This window comes from Oreochromis aureus, linkage group 17 (assembly GCF_013358895.1).
Source record: "Oreochromis aureus strain Israel breed Guangdong linkage group 17, ZZ_aureus, whole genome shotgun sequence".
Lineage (NCBI taxonomy): Eukaryota > Metazoa > Chordata > Actinopteri > Cichliformes > Cichlidae > Oreochromis > Oreochromis aureus.
The window spans coordinates 30,624,484-30,641,440 of NC_052958.1; the positions used below are offsets into that span (position 1 = coordinate 30,624,484).

Sequence of the window (16,957 nt, forward strand, 5' to 3'; positions counted from 1 at the left end):
ATACCAGAAGCCTTTTCTAATTTCCTCTTTTTGCATTTTTCTGTAATTCTCTTATTCACAAAAAAATGCTTTTTTCCACCTTCCTAATCTCAGCTTACACGCGCTGCAGTTTTATCTGCTTTTTTAATCACTTTTGTTTATCCATTGTTTAAAGATCAGATTACTCATTTTCAAACTTTATTCTGGTTCTCCGTTTGTTTCTTCCGCCAATGTCAGCTTGTCATATTTTATCCCTTAACAAAACTCTTTCAGTGCTCTCCATCTCTGCGTTGAATATTGGTACTCGAGTTGCAGCTCAGAGTCTCGACAGGAGGCTTACAACCAGGGGCTCAGTGAAAGGGGTAATTAGCTCAAATCCATGGCTACATTACCAAGGTTGGTAGTTTAAATCCCTTAGGCCTGAACTGGTTTTCCCACGGGAATATTAGCACAGTCCATTACTTACCAAACCAAATATGTGCAGCTCTAAGCCCTCGCAGTTTAAACATGGCCCCAAATAATGAGTGGGATTTAGTTATGCAACTGAACAGAAGCCCCCATTCACAACAATGTATAGTCATCATTCATGGAAGGTGTTCAGGCCTCTCTTACCCTTAAGGAGTTTGCAGCATATTAAACCTGATTCTATTTTAGGTGCACAGATCAGTCATCTCGCAGGCCGTCAGGGCTTACCGACGAAATCTGCACCGAGGTTTCCTCTCAGTGGCCGCGTCTGACACCATCAGGAACTTCCTGATGGTGCTGAGAGAAAGTACTTTCAGCTGCACCACATGGAGTCGCCACAGTAGGTCGCTCCGCGAGGTTGATTTTTGTTTTGTTTGGTATTGTTTCCTCCTAAAATCAAACTAGGCATCCTTCACTTGTGTAAACCCCTACACTATACACTAAACATTCATCCATTACAATAATACCGTGTGTGTTGCATTTATGACATTATAGAATGATTACCAACAAAACTTAAAAATTGCAAAACAGATGAAAACAACATCCAATAGCATGTGCAGTCCTATTTTGAAACAGATCTATAAATGTATGCATGTATACCTGAGTACAAAATACATCAAATTAAATGTACTCTGATTAAAAGTAAAACTTTAAGCACTTGAGTAAACTGGAGCTGAACTAATTTCTTTGTGAGGTTTATTTGCCGAATGTATGACGCAGTCCGTCACTATATTTGGAAAGAGCGCCATAAATGTAATGTTGTGAAAGTTTTTCGAAGTCTGAGAAGGGGCGCTCTTTCAGGAATTCGTGCTCTGAACCGCTCCCACTCCTCACCTCCTAAGCTGCCACAAAACTAGCAGCGGCATCGAGTTTGAAGATGTGATCAAGTGCTTTCGATCTACTCTACTTACCACAGCATTTCCGAAATTGCTCTCTTTCATTCATTCCCATACAGATGCCGTGTGCTCGCTCCTGAAATGTCTTTTCGCATTTTCTTTGGTTATTTTTTTTCCCACTATAGATCAATCACAGAAGTAAGACAAGCTTCAAGTATTAGCAGAGACAACAAACAAATCTGTTTGCCTGTTTTTAAATTCTCAATTTACCTTTGCTTTTTTTTTTTTTTTTAAATGTAAAATATACAACTATGAGGAATAAAAAACTAGATGGTTATGTGTATGCATCCATGCTCGCTACCACCATTCCAGAATTACAGGATGAAGCACCAAGGATAGATATAGCTTTCTTTTATTCCATCCATCCTCTTTCACTTATCTAATATAGGGGTCACAGTGGGGATGGCGCCTATCCCAGCTGTCTGAGAGGTGGTGTACACCCTAGACAGGTCACCAGCCTACTGCAGGGTTAATAGAGACACAAACATTCATCTTACATTTGTACCTAAATTCAATTTAAAAGTCACCAGTTAATCTAAAACATATGTCTTTGGACTGTGGGAGGAAGATATAAATAGCCAGAGAACCCAAGACCTTCTTGCCGTGAGATGACAGTGCTAACCACTGCACTGCTGACATGCTGACAAAATGTTAAATGTGAACTGCTGGTGATACTCTGTATCAAAGCAATAGGAATCTTCTACCAATGGGAAAAGAGCTGTGAGTGGCTGCAGAGCCATGGGCTTATAACCTCTGTTATAGTTATAAAAGCACCTGCTGCAGGTAATGCATTGTTTGGCATACACTGATTAGTGCTAGATATTCAACGCTGAAGATAAAGCACATAGAAGCAGTAGAGGAATTTCTGCGGTTTGAAATATAAACTAAAATCAGAAACTCACTGAACATTTTCTGTATCCATGTGTGTTGCTTCTCTGAGGTCAGTGGTTTGCTGGACCTTTGATGGGACCAAAGTCTTTTACCACTCCAACCACTTGCCCCTTGTAACCTCGGCCTGGATCTCCAGGATTAGGTGGGTTCAATGCAGACAGACAACACCCATCTACATCCTGGGTTAAAAGTGCCAAAATTGAGGGAGGGAAATTCCTTTTTTTGAAAATTCCCCTCGGGCGGGTCAAAGGTCAGGCTCACAAACAGAGTGATAGCCCCGGAGCAAACAGAGATTCGGTGTCACTCCTTGTTTGTTAGGTTAGCAATGTTTACTCATCCTGGCTACAGCGTTTAAAGAATTTAAACAGAGCGTGATGGATGTGCGATAGCGAAGCATTCCAGGGGACACGAGCTGACCACTGCGAGGCAGCACTCGCCACAATCTTTTTCTGGCTACTGTTGTTCTTTGCGCTTCACCGCACAATACTCAGCATGACCACAACTGGCTTAAGTTAGGAACTACACTATATTTGTGTGTGTGGGAGAGAGAGTGAGTCGAAGGGAGGCTAAGACAGAGAGAGAGACAGACAAGGAGGGAGAAATGGAAAAAGTTGATGGCAGCATGCAGAGTCTGAAGGCAGCCTACAGAGGTCAGTGTGCTTCCATTAGAAAGACTCCGTGAAAACTCTCAATTTACTGTCACTTTATGTTTATCTTAGCTGATTTTTATGCATTATAATTTTAATAGCACAGGCTGAACAGTTGTTTTAAAATAAATGGCATTAATTAATTCCCAAAATGTATTTGATCTTAGTTTCATACAATTTGCTGCAAAACACACTGGCTCTGTTGGGAGACAGTCGCCTACAATGCAAAGCAGAAATGAAATGGAGTAACAAAAAACTAAATAAATGGATAAATTAGAATAAAAACGGCTCTTACACCTGGTGTCTTTTTATTTGAGTACAAACAGGTAAAATACAAGGCTTAATGTCATCTGCACAGCTGTAGATAGCTGATTTATTCTGAATCATCTCCTTTCCAGGACAATCTGTTGAGTTTAGCCTACAAAAGGACATTTTTAGTGAATCTTTTGTAATGATTCAGCTTTAGCAAAACTACAAAAAAACAGCAATATTGAGTGCTCCCCATTTGGAAAAAGGAAGTCCATTTTGTTCTTGATGATCAATGATGATCTGTTTACTGGTATGCATTTTATAACATCCAAGGTAGCATTATCTTTAAAATTAAACTGAACTATTGCTCTAAAGAAATGTTTGATATCTGTGTGTGTAGAATTTGCTTTCCTTGGACTTGAGATCCGTGACGGCAATGCTACCTTTAAAAACAAGTTTAAGAGCCACCTGTGCATGATTGCGTTTGTTTATTTTTATCCATTTATACAATTTGTTGCATCTTATTTTATATGGTAAAGCACTTTCTGGATCTTAAAAAGCACTATATAAACAAACCTTGCATAAAGTACTTGTTAGCAAGTTATTGTTAGCGGATGGGGAATTCAGAATTTCATTTACACTATACAGACAGGAGGAAAAGTTTCAGATATCACCAGTCTGTGATTGTCTATCTCTACTCCCTCCAACTCTGAACTCTCTCTGCTCAGCTTCCTCCTCCCCCTCCTTTCTTGGTGGTCCTAGAGCTGCCCTCAGAGGTCAACACAAAGACACACGGACCAATGGGAAGATAGTGTGACATAAGGTTAGGGGTCATAGGCCAGCTATGGACAGTCAGTGGTTACATTCCATAAAGACACACTCATCATTTTATAGAAATCTTTGCTGTGAATTGTTTGTAGTAGCAACTAACCAGAGTTGGGAGGAAATTCTGGAATTTGGAAAATTTCTGGGAGTGTTAACATCACAGTAAGTAAGCATCTATACATGCACTAGAAAAAAAAATTAAAAAGTGGAAATTTACTAAACTTTTTTTAAATTACTTATTTATGGACACATATGTTTTAGTTTGAATAGGAATAATAATTGGTGTCAACTCATAAAAACTAAGAAGAACCAACATAATTGAACAGGAAACTAACTGTGAGGATGTGGACTGAAGTAAGATACTTCCCTTTCTGTCAGGTCATTAGCAGCCATCCTCACATTATGCCTCAGTCACACTAGAGTCAAAATAGAAGAGCAGTTAGGTGTGGCTAGGTGGTTGCACATGTCCTCAACCTCTGGGTGATCACTTTCAATCACAAGGTTTGCAGAAAGCACATGGCTACAAAAATTGTGGCCCAACTTGGACTGACTGCGATCACACTCAGACAGATTGGAGAGTGCTTGCAAATTATTGCCATCTAATTTATAAATGCAGACTTGAAGCTTGCCAACACACTGTAATCAATCTGACGACAGCAATTGACTGAGTGGGTGCAAACCTGGTCCTCGTCTTTGAAGCAGCCATTTCAAAGGCATCAAGATCCAAAGTTTATTACTTAGAGTTGCAATAATTTTTGATCAAGACACAGTCTCACAACACTGTTTTCACTAACTGGACTCTACTTCAGCACTACTTATCTGACTCCTTAAAAGGAACTCTATTGACATTCTTTGTTGTCAGCCTGAAGTGGAGTTAATGGCAAACAACCTAAATCAAATTAGATCCGTTTTAAAAAAATGAAAAGTAGCTCAGAATTCAAACTGTGTTATATCCCCTGAAGGTATTCAGCTTCATTTTATTTGTATAAATCACAATAACAGTCTCCTCAAGGTGCCTCGCCCCAGTGGGGGTGTGAGTTTTGGCCTGGAATAATTCAACAACTGAGTGGTAATGACGACAGAGAGTTCACAACACGAGAGAGACAAATATACTAACTGAGCCTTATTTGGAAATACTCTGGATTTGAGTCAGTAGATGGATAAGTTTAAAAACTCAACTGCGCTGACTCATCACTGAAACGACCAGGTTATCAAGCTATCGTGCACAGCAGGTCCCTGGTGGTTTGTTTATCTCCAGTTTCATGTTGAGCAAAAGATAAGACTGTGTTCATGTTTTTCTACACAACAGCAGGCTCAGGGCGTCACTTTCCTTCCGTTCCTTCTTTACCCACTAACCTAATTATTTTATTTGTTTCCTGAGTATGTAGATCTTTTAAAAGATATGTTTAATTATCTGTAGTCTCGATATTTGGACTCAAGACCTGAATGGTTCAAACCTGCGCAGGTAATCTGAAGGAATAATCAAAAGTGACTTTTGCCTGATTCTGGCAGTCTTAACGTGAAGTAAGGCTAATATTAGCTGGTGGATGCATGGGTGTCAAGATCTCTGTCAAACTAAATAAATAAATCTGGGTAAATTCCCAGATGATTAAACATGCAACTCTTTTGCTGGTAATAACTGAAACGAGTAAAGAACATTAACAGCCCATTTATGCAAGATAATTCATAATTTTATTGGTGGGGTTATATTGTCTGGGTCTGATTATTGGGGGGATCATAACACCCCTAACCCCCCTGGAAATTACGCCCCTGGGTGGATGAGAGCCAACATGCCAAAACTTTAGAAATATGCTTTCTTGATGAACTTTATCATCAGGTAATGGCTGAATTTTGATGAACTTTAATCAGTCAAAAGGCTCATTTATGCATGAAAGGTGTAAAAACTGGCCTGACATATCTTTCTGTGCTAGCTGTTTAGAAGAACAAGAAAATTCTCATGAAGTTGCACTTACGTTATGAAAGAACACAAAAAAACTCATTATTTTGCCACCTGCACAGGCTGAATTTGACCTGGACAAATTGTCCCACTGTATGTCAGCGGTCTATGAAATCTATCCAGCATGGAGGCAGACAGATAAAAAGTAGAGACAAAGACTTCACAGTAGTCTCTGATCTGCCACGCCACACCCTGACCAACAAAGGTAACCCAAGTGCTGGGGGCTACACGAATGTGCCCACAGACGCACATCACATGCACACACAAAGCTGGCTACATCAGATACAGTCTGTTGTAACTCTACACTAGAGATAGAAAGGTGGAGGACATGATGAGGGATGAGATGTGTGTGGGTTTGTGTGTATGTGTGTGCTCCCTCTGAAGTTGAGCTAATCGCTACACCCCCTCAGGGGTCTCGTTACAACCTCACCTTTCTCCATCCAACTCCACACTGTCTCACTCTCCAGTCTGAAGAGGAGCAGTTTTTTCTCGAGAGCACCAACAGTCTCTGATCATCAAACAGTGCCAACCTTCAGAATGACAAGACACCCCTGCAACAATCACCTTTCATCATGATAGTACTGAATAAAAGGTGCTTCTTCTGAAAGATGGTTTCCCTACACAAACATCTGACAGATATAAAGATAAGCAACAGTCGTACTTATGATGAAGACTATCATTTGCCGAGAATGTGCAAGAACAAACCGCAGAATGAAAATGAAACTATAAACATCCAGAAGCATTATCCATGTTTGTGAACATGTTTACCTGTAACCATGGAAGTCATCAGCGATATTTTGGACCAGTGAAGAGCTCATGGACTGATGAGGGTACTCAGCAGCCAGTAATGCATTCTCATAAATTAAAGGCTCTGTGTGATTGGCTTTGGGGTCCCAGGTGTAGTTTCCATGTGTGGCGAGGTTGACCCCTCCTCTCTTGCGCCGAGGCAGAGTCCCATGAATAGAGATTGGCTGGTAGGCGGCAGCTGGCTTTTCTGATAGGCTGCCATAGTGGCCTGGATGGAGACTGCAGGACAAAAAGCAAACAGTTACTCACAATGGGAAATGTTACTATTGCTGATTTCTAATAAATGACTGAGCTTCTGATGGTTACACAGCTTACCCAGGTCTGGAGCTGAGAAGATCCATGGAGGATGTGAGAGACGCCTGGTGCCTCCTGGCGGAGCAGGTATTACTGCTTGGGGCACCAAGGGGGCTGCTGGGTACTCCAGAGTGGCCTGTGCCTCCTCCCAGGGTGTGGTGTGCTTGAAGAGACCTGGGCAGACTAGCAAAACGCCCCTCTGCCATCATCCTCAACTCTGGAAACAAAACACATACAGACATTTACTGTTAAACAGTAATGACATACACCATGACTTTGGATTACTTAATAGAGATTAATAATTTTACTGAGTTCCTTCAAATATAAAGGAAACTAAGTGAATGAATCTAACAAATTAGCTGTCTTCAGGTGTGTTATAACGAACAGTAATCTCAGCTACACGTTTGTGTAACAATGGCTGACATGAAGCACTGACTGAGATGAAATGACACACACAGCCAGTATAAAGTGGTTGTCTCTCTTTAATGCAGTCACAAAGCCATCATTCTCACACTCTTTCAAGTGATCATACATACAGAAATACTTACTAGCACTTTTGCTAATGTTTAGTAGATGCAGCAAGTTAATCTGACCTCTGAATAACACCCCATCTCTGTTTAATGGATTTTTTCCACCTTTTTTAAAAAACAAAAATTTTATGTGCACACTCTGAAACAAAATCTGTAGCTATACGGTGTCTGAAAATGAAGCCAATAAAATCCACACAAGTTAGCAAATGGATAACAATTTAATTCTTCCACTGAGGAGGGGAAGATTAAAGTAAAGTAGATGTGTTTGAGAATTTCGCCTGAGCCAATTTTTATACAATACTTGGATCGAAGCCCCATTTTTTCCCCCACACCACCCTGAAGGCTGACTTCAGCCCTCTGTTAGTGGATATGAGAACAGAATAGACGGCTGACCCTGTGTGCCTCAGTGTTATGTGATATTTTTAGCAACAACCTCTGAGTATCAGTATCAGTATAACACTAGGACATTTTCAAAATACTTTGTATTCCAGTAATCTCCTTAAAACCCGATTCATACTCCAGATACTTAAAAAAAAACGAAAAAAAAAAACGAAGAGAGCAGCACTGCACCCAACTTTATTTTTGCCCATTAGCTAGATCTTGTGTAATGAACAGACAGACACAGTTATAAATACAGCATGATGAACATGGCCGATAGGATGACAGGGAACTAAAGCACAGGACAGAGAAATTCCCCTGCTGCGTGATGATGAGTGAACACCACAGCTTTATCCGCTCTGAATCACTCACAGCACAGCAGTTAGTCATACTGTACAAACTAAAATAACACGGTAGCAGACTGGATTCAACTGACCCTCTCTCTAATCTCAGACCTAAGAATCTGATCTGAACAACTGAGCCCGTGTTTGCTATTGTTAAACAGCCTGATTATGATCAGAGAGCACAAGCCGCAGAGTTAATTGCGGGGTCTGGGATTGTAGCAGTCTGGCTAGATGCTGTTAGCTCTGATGAAGAGGCATGAAAACGCACTGATTTTAAAGGATGCAGGCAGAAACTTTTAAATGTGGGAATAGTTAGAGCCTAATATGTTAACTTAAATCAATTACTTAACTTGCAGATGACTTTAGATTTCATTCAGTCTGTTAAACTTCTTTCAAAATTTCTTTTTCATTGAGTGCAAAGAGTGAGTTAGCTGAAAATAATCAAACTGACTGGTGTTCAACTGACCTGCAGTAACTGCAGAAAAATGCTGCTGGAACACTTTTACATGTGCATGAAAGATGATCCGCAACAAACAACAAAACAGCTAACAGCTCAGATGGACATCATTTTACACCATGTGTACAGTACAGAAACGTGCCTCTTAGCAGCAAACGGTCTTACATTTAATACTTTGATAGCAAGCCGAAATGATAAAATGTCTTTGTAGCATTTTTGTTTAGACTTCTGCCAATGTGAAAAGAACTAGCGCTTAAAAATATGTGAAAGTATAAATTGGAGCACTTGTTGGAGCAGCATTACAGCCATAGAAGTCAATTTTCCCGCTTCCAGGGCTGTGCTAAAGTATGCTCAATGACTGAGATGATTGATACCCCGTGTGAAGTCGCCAAGATTTGTGTTTAGTAGCACTTTTTTGGTCTTTTGGCAAAAATACTCGCATCGTTTCTCATCTACGGCTGTTGTTTGCTGTCACGTTAAATGGCACTATAGTTAACACCAGCTCAAAGGAGAAGGCTGCAAACGAGAGGACATAACTTTGCAGTAGGTTCTTGGAGTTTGGTCACTCCTAAATAAACCAGGACCGCCTTAAACTGGAACTAAATGCTAAAACTTAACTCCAGCAGGGGGTCACTGAGCCACCAGCTTGTAATCATGAATATCAATAAAAATGCAAATACTGGTTTAGAGAAAGGAACAGCTGGCTGGTTCAGGACTCTTCAGTGTACACAGTAAAAGTCCTTCTAAGGCATGCCGGGTCAGAGAGTGTGGATTCCTCTGAAGGGCAGAACGACTACAACAGGAGAACCTATTATACGACCCTTGGGGACGGTCAGCTGTATGTGTATTTGTGTGTGTGTGTGTGTGTGTGTGTGTGTGTGTGTGTGTGTGTGTGTGTGTGTGTGTGTGTGTGTGTGTGTGTGTGTGTGTGGCCCTGACCATCTGCCAGACACAGACACACACACTCTCCTGCAGAGGAGAATTGACTGACTCTCACTGATTGAAAACACAAACACTTAGCACTTACTCCCGTATACTGGGTCAGTTTAACTAATAAATAAATGATTCATTCTGAGAGCTACAGCTACACTCTTGTCCTGTACCTTTTGTCTACTCTTTTCCTACCATTTATTTTTTTCTGCATTATTTCACTCTTCTCTCACTGGTCCCTACTCATCCATCTTCCCCCTTTCTCTTGTAGTCTCACGCCCTCCTCCACACAGACATGCCCTCCCTCCCTCCCTGCCTGTCCATCATGGCAGCTCCCAGACTTGTCCTTCTCCCTTTTCTTTATCCTTTTACCTCTTATAATAATGGACTCGTCTACTTTTATCTTTGTCCCTGGTTCACCCTCTCTTCTCCACAGCTGTTCAACCGGTAGTCATAACTGCAAATGAGTGCAAGTGCTTCCTATACCAAGTCTATTATTTCCTATGTATGGACAGTATACACTATAGTGGATCAGAGACCACTTAACATGGAATCAAAAGGAACGTCATTTTAAAAGAGATCCATGCCAAAGAATTTGTGTTTTATATCAGCAAGTTTTAACTTCACATTAGGTTTGAGTGACAGTGCCTTCTTCTCATGTACATGCATCAAGATGTGTGCACGTTAAGTAACATAAAAACTTGAATTCTGAAAATCAGTATCGTAACGGTTAATGCTAGCGCTCATAATGTAACCCCTCAGAAGCACAAGTGACAATATGATCAGTATACGGCACAGAAGATAGGAGTATCAAGAAAAAAATATCAAGAACTCCGAGTCGTTATTTCTACACTTTTGACCCACATTTCAACTGGCATCAATTTTCACTTGATGTTTTACAGAAAAACTGTTGTTTTAAATCATGTGCTTTCATACAAACACACAGGAATGAAAATCTTTAGATGATGATAAATTATTCATTCTAAGAGCTGGAGAAAAAAACACTTTAATTTTTTTTGCTGATAAATTTATTATAATTTTTTTTAATCAAAACTAAACTAAAATGAAACAGCAGTAAGAAAGATCAACATATCAGAAATAACTATGTTTACATATTTCATGTTTACAAATGTACTCATGTTCATATACTAACAGGGCAATGTAGATGGTTACAATGAGGAAAAACAGTCATAATTTCATACATTTTCCATTTTATTCCTCAGTTTCATTTCATAAATATCCTTCAAAATGCCCAATCATTCCCCTACAATTGGTGGATCCTTATCCAACCATCACTTTGCTATTGTCTTTAAACTGGTTATGAGGAATATTTTAAGAAGGTATTTATGTTATCTTACCTAAATATATGGTAGCGCAAAGCTGAGTACAAGTTTAATTTTTCCAATATCTCAACCCAGTAAGATTGGGTAGCTAGACAATTCCAAAATAAATGGCTGAAAGGGAAATTCACACAGTTTCACATGTTCATAAAGGTCTGCCAGCCAATAAGAAGTTTTACTCTTTAGCAATGTAACAGACAAAACATCCTCAAGTGAGATTTGGTTTGTCACCAACACTAGTGAAGGCCTTGGGTTTGGAACAATAACATTTGTGCACAAGGCCTTGGGTGGAAGTGTAGATTAACAGGAAGAGGAAATGGCAGTATAAACATTTAGAAGACAGCAGTTCATTATAAAGGATTACTATCAATAAAACAAATATGCCTTCCTCCTTTTCACAGAGTATCTCTTGAGCTTGCTTTCCATCTGAAGGACACTACTTTTGCAATCGGTTCAATTCAATTTAGTCAAATGTTTTGATGGTGAGCTCTCTCAGCATCTCTCCAGCCAACCCAACACATCAGCCAGGAGGCAGAAAGCTCTTTGGCTAATCCACTCAAGTAGTGGTTTTAAAATATTGGCCTTTTTGGGGAACATCAGGAGTCTTTAAGAGAGTTCCACGAATCTCTCTTAGTCCTTTGGTACCATGGACAGACCGTTTACAAAACACAAACCGAGCGTCTAGATTACAAAACACACTCGATAAAATGATTCAAAAATAAAGTAGGGTTTTAACATTAAGCTTCAGATGCTGCAGAGGTGGTCTGTCATTACACACGAACATACACACACCCGGGAGGACGAGCGCAAACATCAACATGCTTGGGAATGAGGGATTTCCTCTGGCTGGCTTAAAGGGTCTTCCTGCTTTAACATGCACGCAAATACTCATGCGCATGCACACACACACATTAGGAAAACCACCCCTGGCCAGAAGTGAACAATGGGAACAACTGTCACATGATCACTGTGTAGAGCCAGTCTTTGTTAGAGAGAGAGAGAGAGAGGTGTCCTACTGCGCTCTTCAGTGCGTGGGCTCACCAGTGTGTGTGTGTGTGTGTGTGTGTGTGTGTGTGTGTGTGTGTGTGTGTGTGTGTGTGTGTGTGTGTGTGTGTGAGAGATGTGTTTAACATATTAATGAGGCTCTTATTAAATCCCACAGCAGTAGCTGCCATTTCATACTTCTAAACCTTTGTGCACATATCTCACTCTCTCAGACAGTCACACTTAACTTCCCCTCAGCGTGTGCACTCATTTTGTACATCTACGCATCAGTGTTGGCTGTGCACAGTCACTGTACACCACACTGTCAGACAGTTGCACCGAGTGTCAGCTGAGTAGGTGACAAATTGAGCTTTTAGATTTTCACTACAGTAAAAGATGCAGAGTAAAGAACTGTCAGGAAGAACCTGCAACCTTAAATCTGAAACTAAGTATTTCAAATGATGTTTGAACTACAAAGATTGCACTGCATTGTGGGATGCACTTCTGACATCTTCTCATGTGTAAACAATTTCATTAAAAAGCTGATATATTTAATTATTTGTTAATGTGATGAAATTAAAGGTTATATATGCCTGAAGCATTGATTAGTGTGATCACTGTTATCTTATTGTTATTTCACAATTAAAGTTACGTTACTTACAAGGAAGCACGAATACTGCAAGCCAGGCTGTATAACAAATTCTGGCTTGTCTCCAAAAGGAAAATCACCAGGACAGTGATTGAAAGTGAAGTTTCATTTACTCAAGCTTTTGTTCAGAAAACAGGCAGAACAAAAACAGGAAACAGGTTAAGTAAGGTAAGGTAGCACATACACACTACGTTAACTACACGTGGACTCAAAAGGATCCCAAATGGATCGATATGAAGCAGGAAAAAAACTGCTGAATATGTTACTCTGAATGTAAATTGATTGGTACTTACATAGCGCTTTTCTACTTAATTTGATCACCCAAACCGCTTCTTACAACAAGCCCCAATTACCCATTTACACACACATTCATACAAGGGCTTGTTTCTGTGTCCAAGTGTTTTTAACCCAGCATTCACACTCCAATGGTTGTCTCGGAGCAACTCGGATGTTCAGTCTCTTGCCAAAAAGTCAGTGATCAAACCACCAAGCTTCTGATTAGTAGATGATCTCCTCTACCTCCTGAAGCACAGCCACCCAACACTTCTTCACATAAATGACTAAATCAGTGTTTGACATTTTGGGTAACAGACCCATTTGCCTTCTCTCTGACAGTTCGATGGCCTGACTGATCCTGCTTCAAGCCTTTTCATACTTGTCTGTACAACAATAAGGAAAAGTTGGAGCTAGAGGATAATGATGTGAGCTTAGCATAAGGACGAGGGGTACCTGTAACACCATTTCAAATCTTTTAAAGCTTGTAGCTTTTTAAAAATTTCATTAAACATCATGTAATGTGCATAATAGAAAGGTCCATTGTTCTGTTTTTGTCCATATTTCCACAGCATCTCTCTTACTGCTTTAATAAAGGAAAAATGCAAGTTCTAAGTTTAATTCAAAAATACTCAGCCTCTTTCACACAACCCACATCACTGATGTTAAAGATGCTGTGTCTAGCCCAGATGCTTCAAAGTTCCTAACTATATTATTTAGTATACTGCTGTATGGATAAATCTGGATCACCATCTCTGTACTTGTCACATGTTTGTGTGTCTGTAAAGTCTTCTGGGCATCGGATGACAGCATTAGAGGAAAATGTACAATATTTTCTTCAGATTTAAAGTACCACATATTGGTGATGACCAAGTAATGCAGCAATGTACTTAAATAAAGACCATAAATATCTGTTTTTCCCCCTTTTCCAGCTATGCAGGAACTCTGTCTTTGCAAAGATCAGTAGGTTGTATAGTGCTGATGGCTTGCTGGAATACCAAACAACTGACACCACAGGGAATCCAAGTAACACAACACCACACATACAATACTGCCCCTGGAAGCACACAACCGTCACAAATCTGCGCTCCTTGCATCTGACACAGACACATTTTAGAATTAAAGGCTGAATCTCACTGGTTTACTCCAACTCCACTGAAAAGTTCAGACATGACACTGACTAATGTCTGAAACAACCTGCTGCATGCATGTGTCCCCCCCCCCCCCATCAACACCCCACAGACACACATGCCGAACTCTGTCATCATTTAGTTGGTGGCTTGCTGTTTAAAGATGTGAACTCATAACTGAGAGGTCAGAGTTTCAGCCTCGACCTGTCAAAGTGATCGTGAGCAAAACAGCGAAGCGCTGTCTGATAAGAGCTTTTAATTTACAGTTTTGTTTTAAACTCACAAATCTTTTAAGTCATATGTCACAAACACATATTCATCATCTTCATATTTAGCAACAACTAATTTTAGGTGTTGTAACTGCTTAAGCAACACCATCTCTGATAAGCAGCCAGATTTTTGAGTCATTTATCACATCGAGTCAGAATAAGCAAATGCTTAAGTGAGCAAACCTAACAAGAAAAAGAAAATGATGAAAGAAATGCCGTTGGTCTTATCTTTCATATTTCGTGTAATTATTTCCTGCTGGGTTTTCCACAGCTAACACCACCAATCCCAGCAACCGCAGTTACACCCAGCGCCTTGGGATGGCAACTTATTGCTCAAAAAAAAAAATCCCAGAGTAAATCTTACTCACTGGGAGCTGTAAACAAGCAAACCAAGAGGGATGGACGGACAGACAGCTGTGAGATGAAGGGAAGGCACAGCGGCGTAGGGAGATAAACAGCAGCCAGAGAAAGAAAGTAACAAGTAGAAAAACAGACAAATGGGGGGAAGATTTGCATTCAGGAGACAATCATAAAGATAGCTGCCTCAGCTCCGTCTCCTCTGCTGTCAACTTCCCCAAACACACACACACATTCCTACACACCCACTACATGCAAGTGCGCTCCTACAAACTTCTCATTCCTACCTGCAAGTGTGAGCTCCTCCTCAGTGTGTGATCGCTGCTCTTTTCTCTCACTTCACAAACTTACTGACTTTCATAATTTGAATAACTGACTAACTAAAAAATGCTGACCGGCTCCTTCGGATGGGCAACAAGAAGTAGCGCAGCATTGTCACAAACTCTGCCCTCCTCCTCCTCTCTTTGGGGAGTGATTTGTGAGCTCTCAGCCCCGCCTTTCATGCACTTCTGTGTTTGGGAGGAGTTTTCTTTCTCTTTTAGGAGAGTTGTCTTCTACCCCCCAGCACAGAAGAAAACTCCCCCCTACCCTCCTTTCCTCCATCTCCCCCTCCTCCGTATTCCCTTCACAGCCTCATATTTCACGCTCTCAACCTTTTTGTTTGGTACCTCTGACACCAACACCACCAACTAGTCTGGTACTTAAAGAAGATTTAGAGGTGACCTAATGTTGCTATTTGCAGAGAGGCTGAAAAATGTGGTCTTGGCATGAATGTTGCACGTCTGAGCAACTTAAGGCGCTCTCAAGCCTCATGGAGTTTACGCACTTGACTCAGTGTCAGCTGAAACATAAATCAGTAGAGTTTAGAGTCTACTTTGATGCATTCTTTTAACAGGAATGCTGGCGAGAATGATTAAATTTCATCTGTGAAAGAGTAGAAGCAAGAAGAAGAGCTCTCCTTGTGTCATTACATCAGGTATGAGCTCATTTTTAGCCCGTGTTGTTTGACTGTGTGTGCGGCTCTGCTCGCCAGCCCTCAGGACAACACTCTCCTGTCTTTGTGCTCCTGTTCCTCTGTATTGTCTAGAGGTGATAACACACAGACACGTGCACACATGCATGTTTATGTGCGAGTGTGTGCGTTTCCTGTCAGACAATACAATAAGCCCATCCTGCTGCGGTGAAAGCCAGTATGATCAGATGACCCACATTAGACACACACACAAAAATGCTACATACATGCATGTGTTTTGATCTCAAGTTGTTCACACTACAATTGTCAAAACTGAGGAACCTGAATATTGTTTTTAGTTTCTCTTTTACCTGCAGTTCAGACGTTTTAGGTATTCATTAATGTTCCAACATTTGGGAACACGACATTATCGCCCAGCAGGAAGAAAGGCAGTAACTTTCAGTTTGTACTTTTATAACAAGTTGCGCCTGACTTTTCAGGTTTGAAACAAAAACGAGGACACGTACAGAAATTTCAGGTATTACATCTTCTGGTTTGATTTCTAAGTTTGATTTCTCATGCCTTCTAGTAAAAATGATCATAAACCATAAGAATGATAAACTAAACAATGAATATTTTTACATTTAGGTCTGTGACTCCTTTCCTATAGATAAAGGTCTCTATAAAGGGATCAAGTGATTTCTATAACCTGAAGTAGAAGACACAGAGAAACTGAAAGACCAAACCAAATTATGTTTGCATTTTATCTTCTATTTTGGTTTTGCCTGTTAGCAGTATCTGCAGTGAGGCAGCACAAGTGGATAAAGATTTACATTAAACTGTATTTTCTTAAAAAATGCCACAAACATTGAGTAAATCTGGTCACTAACAAATTATCTCTTTAAATTAAAAAGAAAGAAAAAAAAGAAACTTACTTCTTGGCCTCCTCTTGACGATGAACAGAGAGCACACTGTGAATGTTAGAGGCCAAAGCCTAGAAGCTGCTCCTGGACTCCAGCCTGGGTGGAGTGCTATTTGGAAGTAAAAGCTAAATCCATCTGAAGCAGATTTTGTTTTAAAGTGCCTTTTCACAAAGGCATGTAAAAATTCTTGGCATGTTGTACGCGAGGGTGGCATTTCCAGAAAGCAGCACGGTGAGTCAGAGGTATAATCTGTCATCATCTCCTGAATCACCTGAGCTTCCCAAAATGTGAGGGCCTGGAGTGAGGAGCAGAAGCATTATCCTTCCAAACTGACTGGCACATGTCTTTGTGATGAAAACGCAACCACTCCTTCATCTAAGCCCACACAGAGGTGCATCTATAGTTTACTGTAAATGAGTATGTGGCAATAA

General features: G+C 40.4%; 1 protein-coding gene across 4 annotated transcripts in view; it reads right to left on the minus strand.

The window, feature by feature from the left end:
• The window catches only part of bcar3 (BCAR3 adaptor protein, NSP family member), a 69,337-nt gene that overhangs the window by 32,256 nt on the left and 20,124 nt on the right, over positions 1-16,957 (minus strand). For 2 of the 4 annotated variants that reach the window (XM_039601366.1, XM_031733771.2), the window contains 2 exons: positions 7,032-7,227; positions 6,678-6,935 (listed from right to left, as the gene is read on the minus strand). In XM_039601366.1, coding sequence (XP_039457300.1) covers positions 6,678-6,935; positions 7,032-7,227 — 454 coding nt within the window. Of the gene's footprint in view, positions 1-6,677; positions 6,936-7,031; positions 7,228-14,938; positions 15,054-16,538; positions 16,568-16,957 lie in introns of those variants that run through there. The other 2 variants (XM_031733773.2, XM_031733772.2) reach the window with 2 other exon arrangements.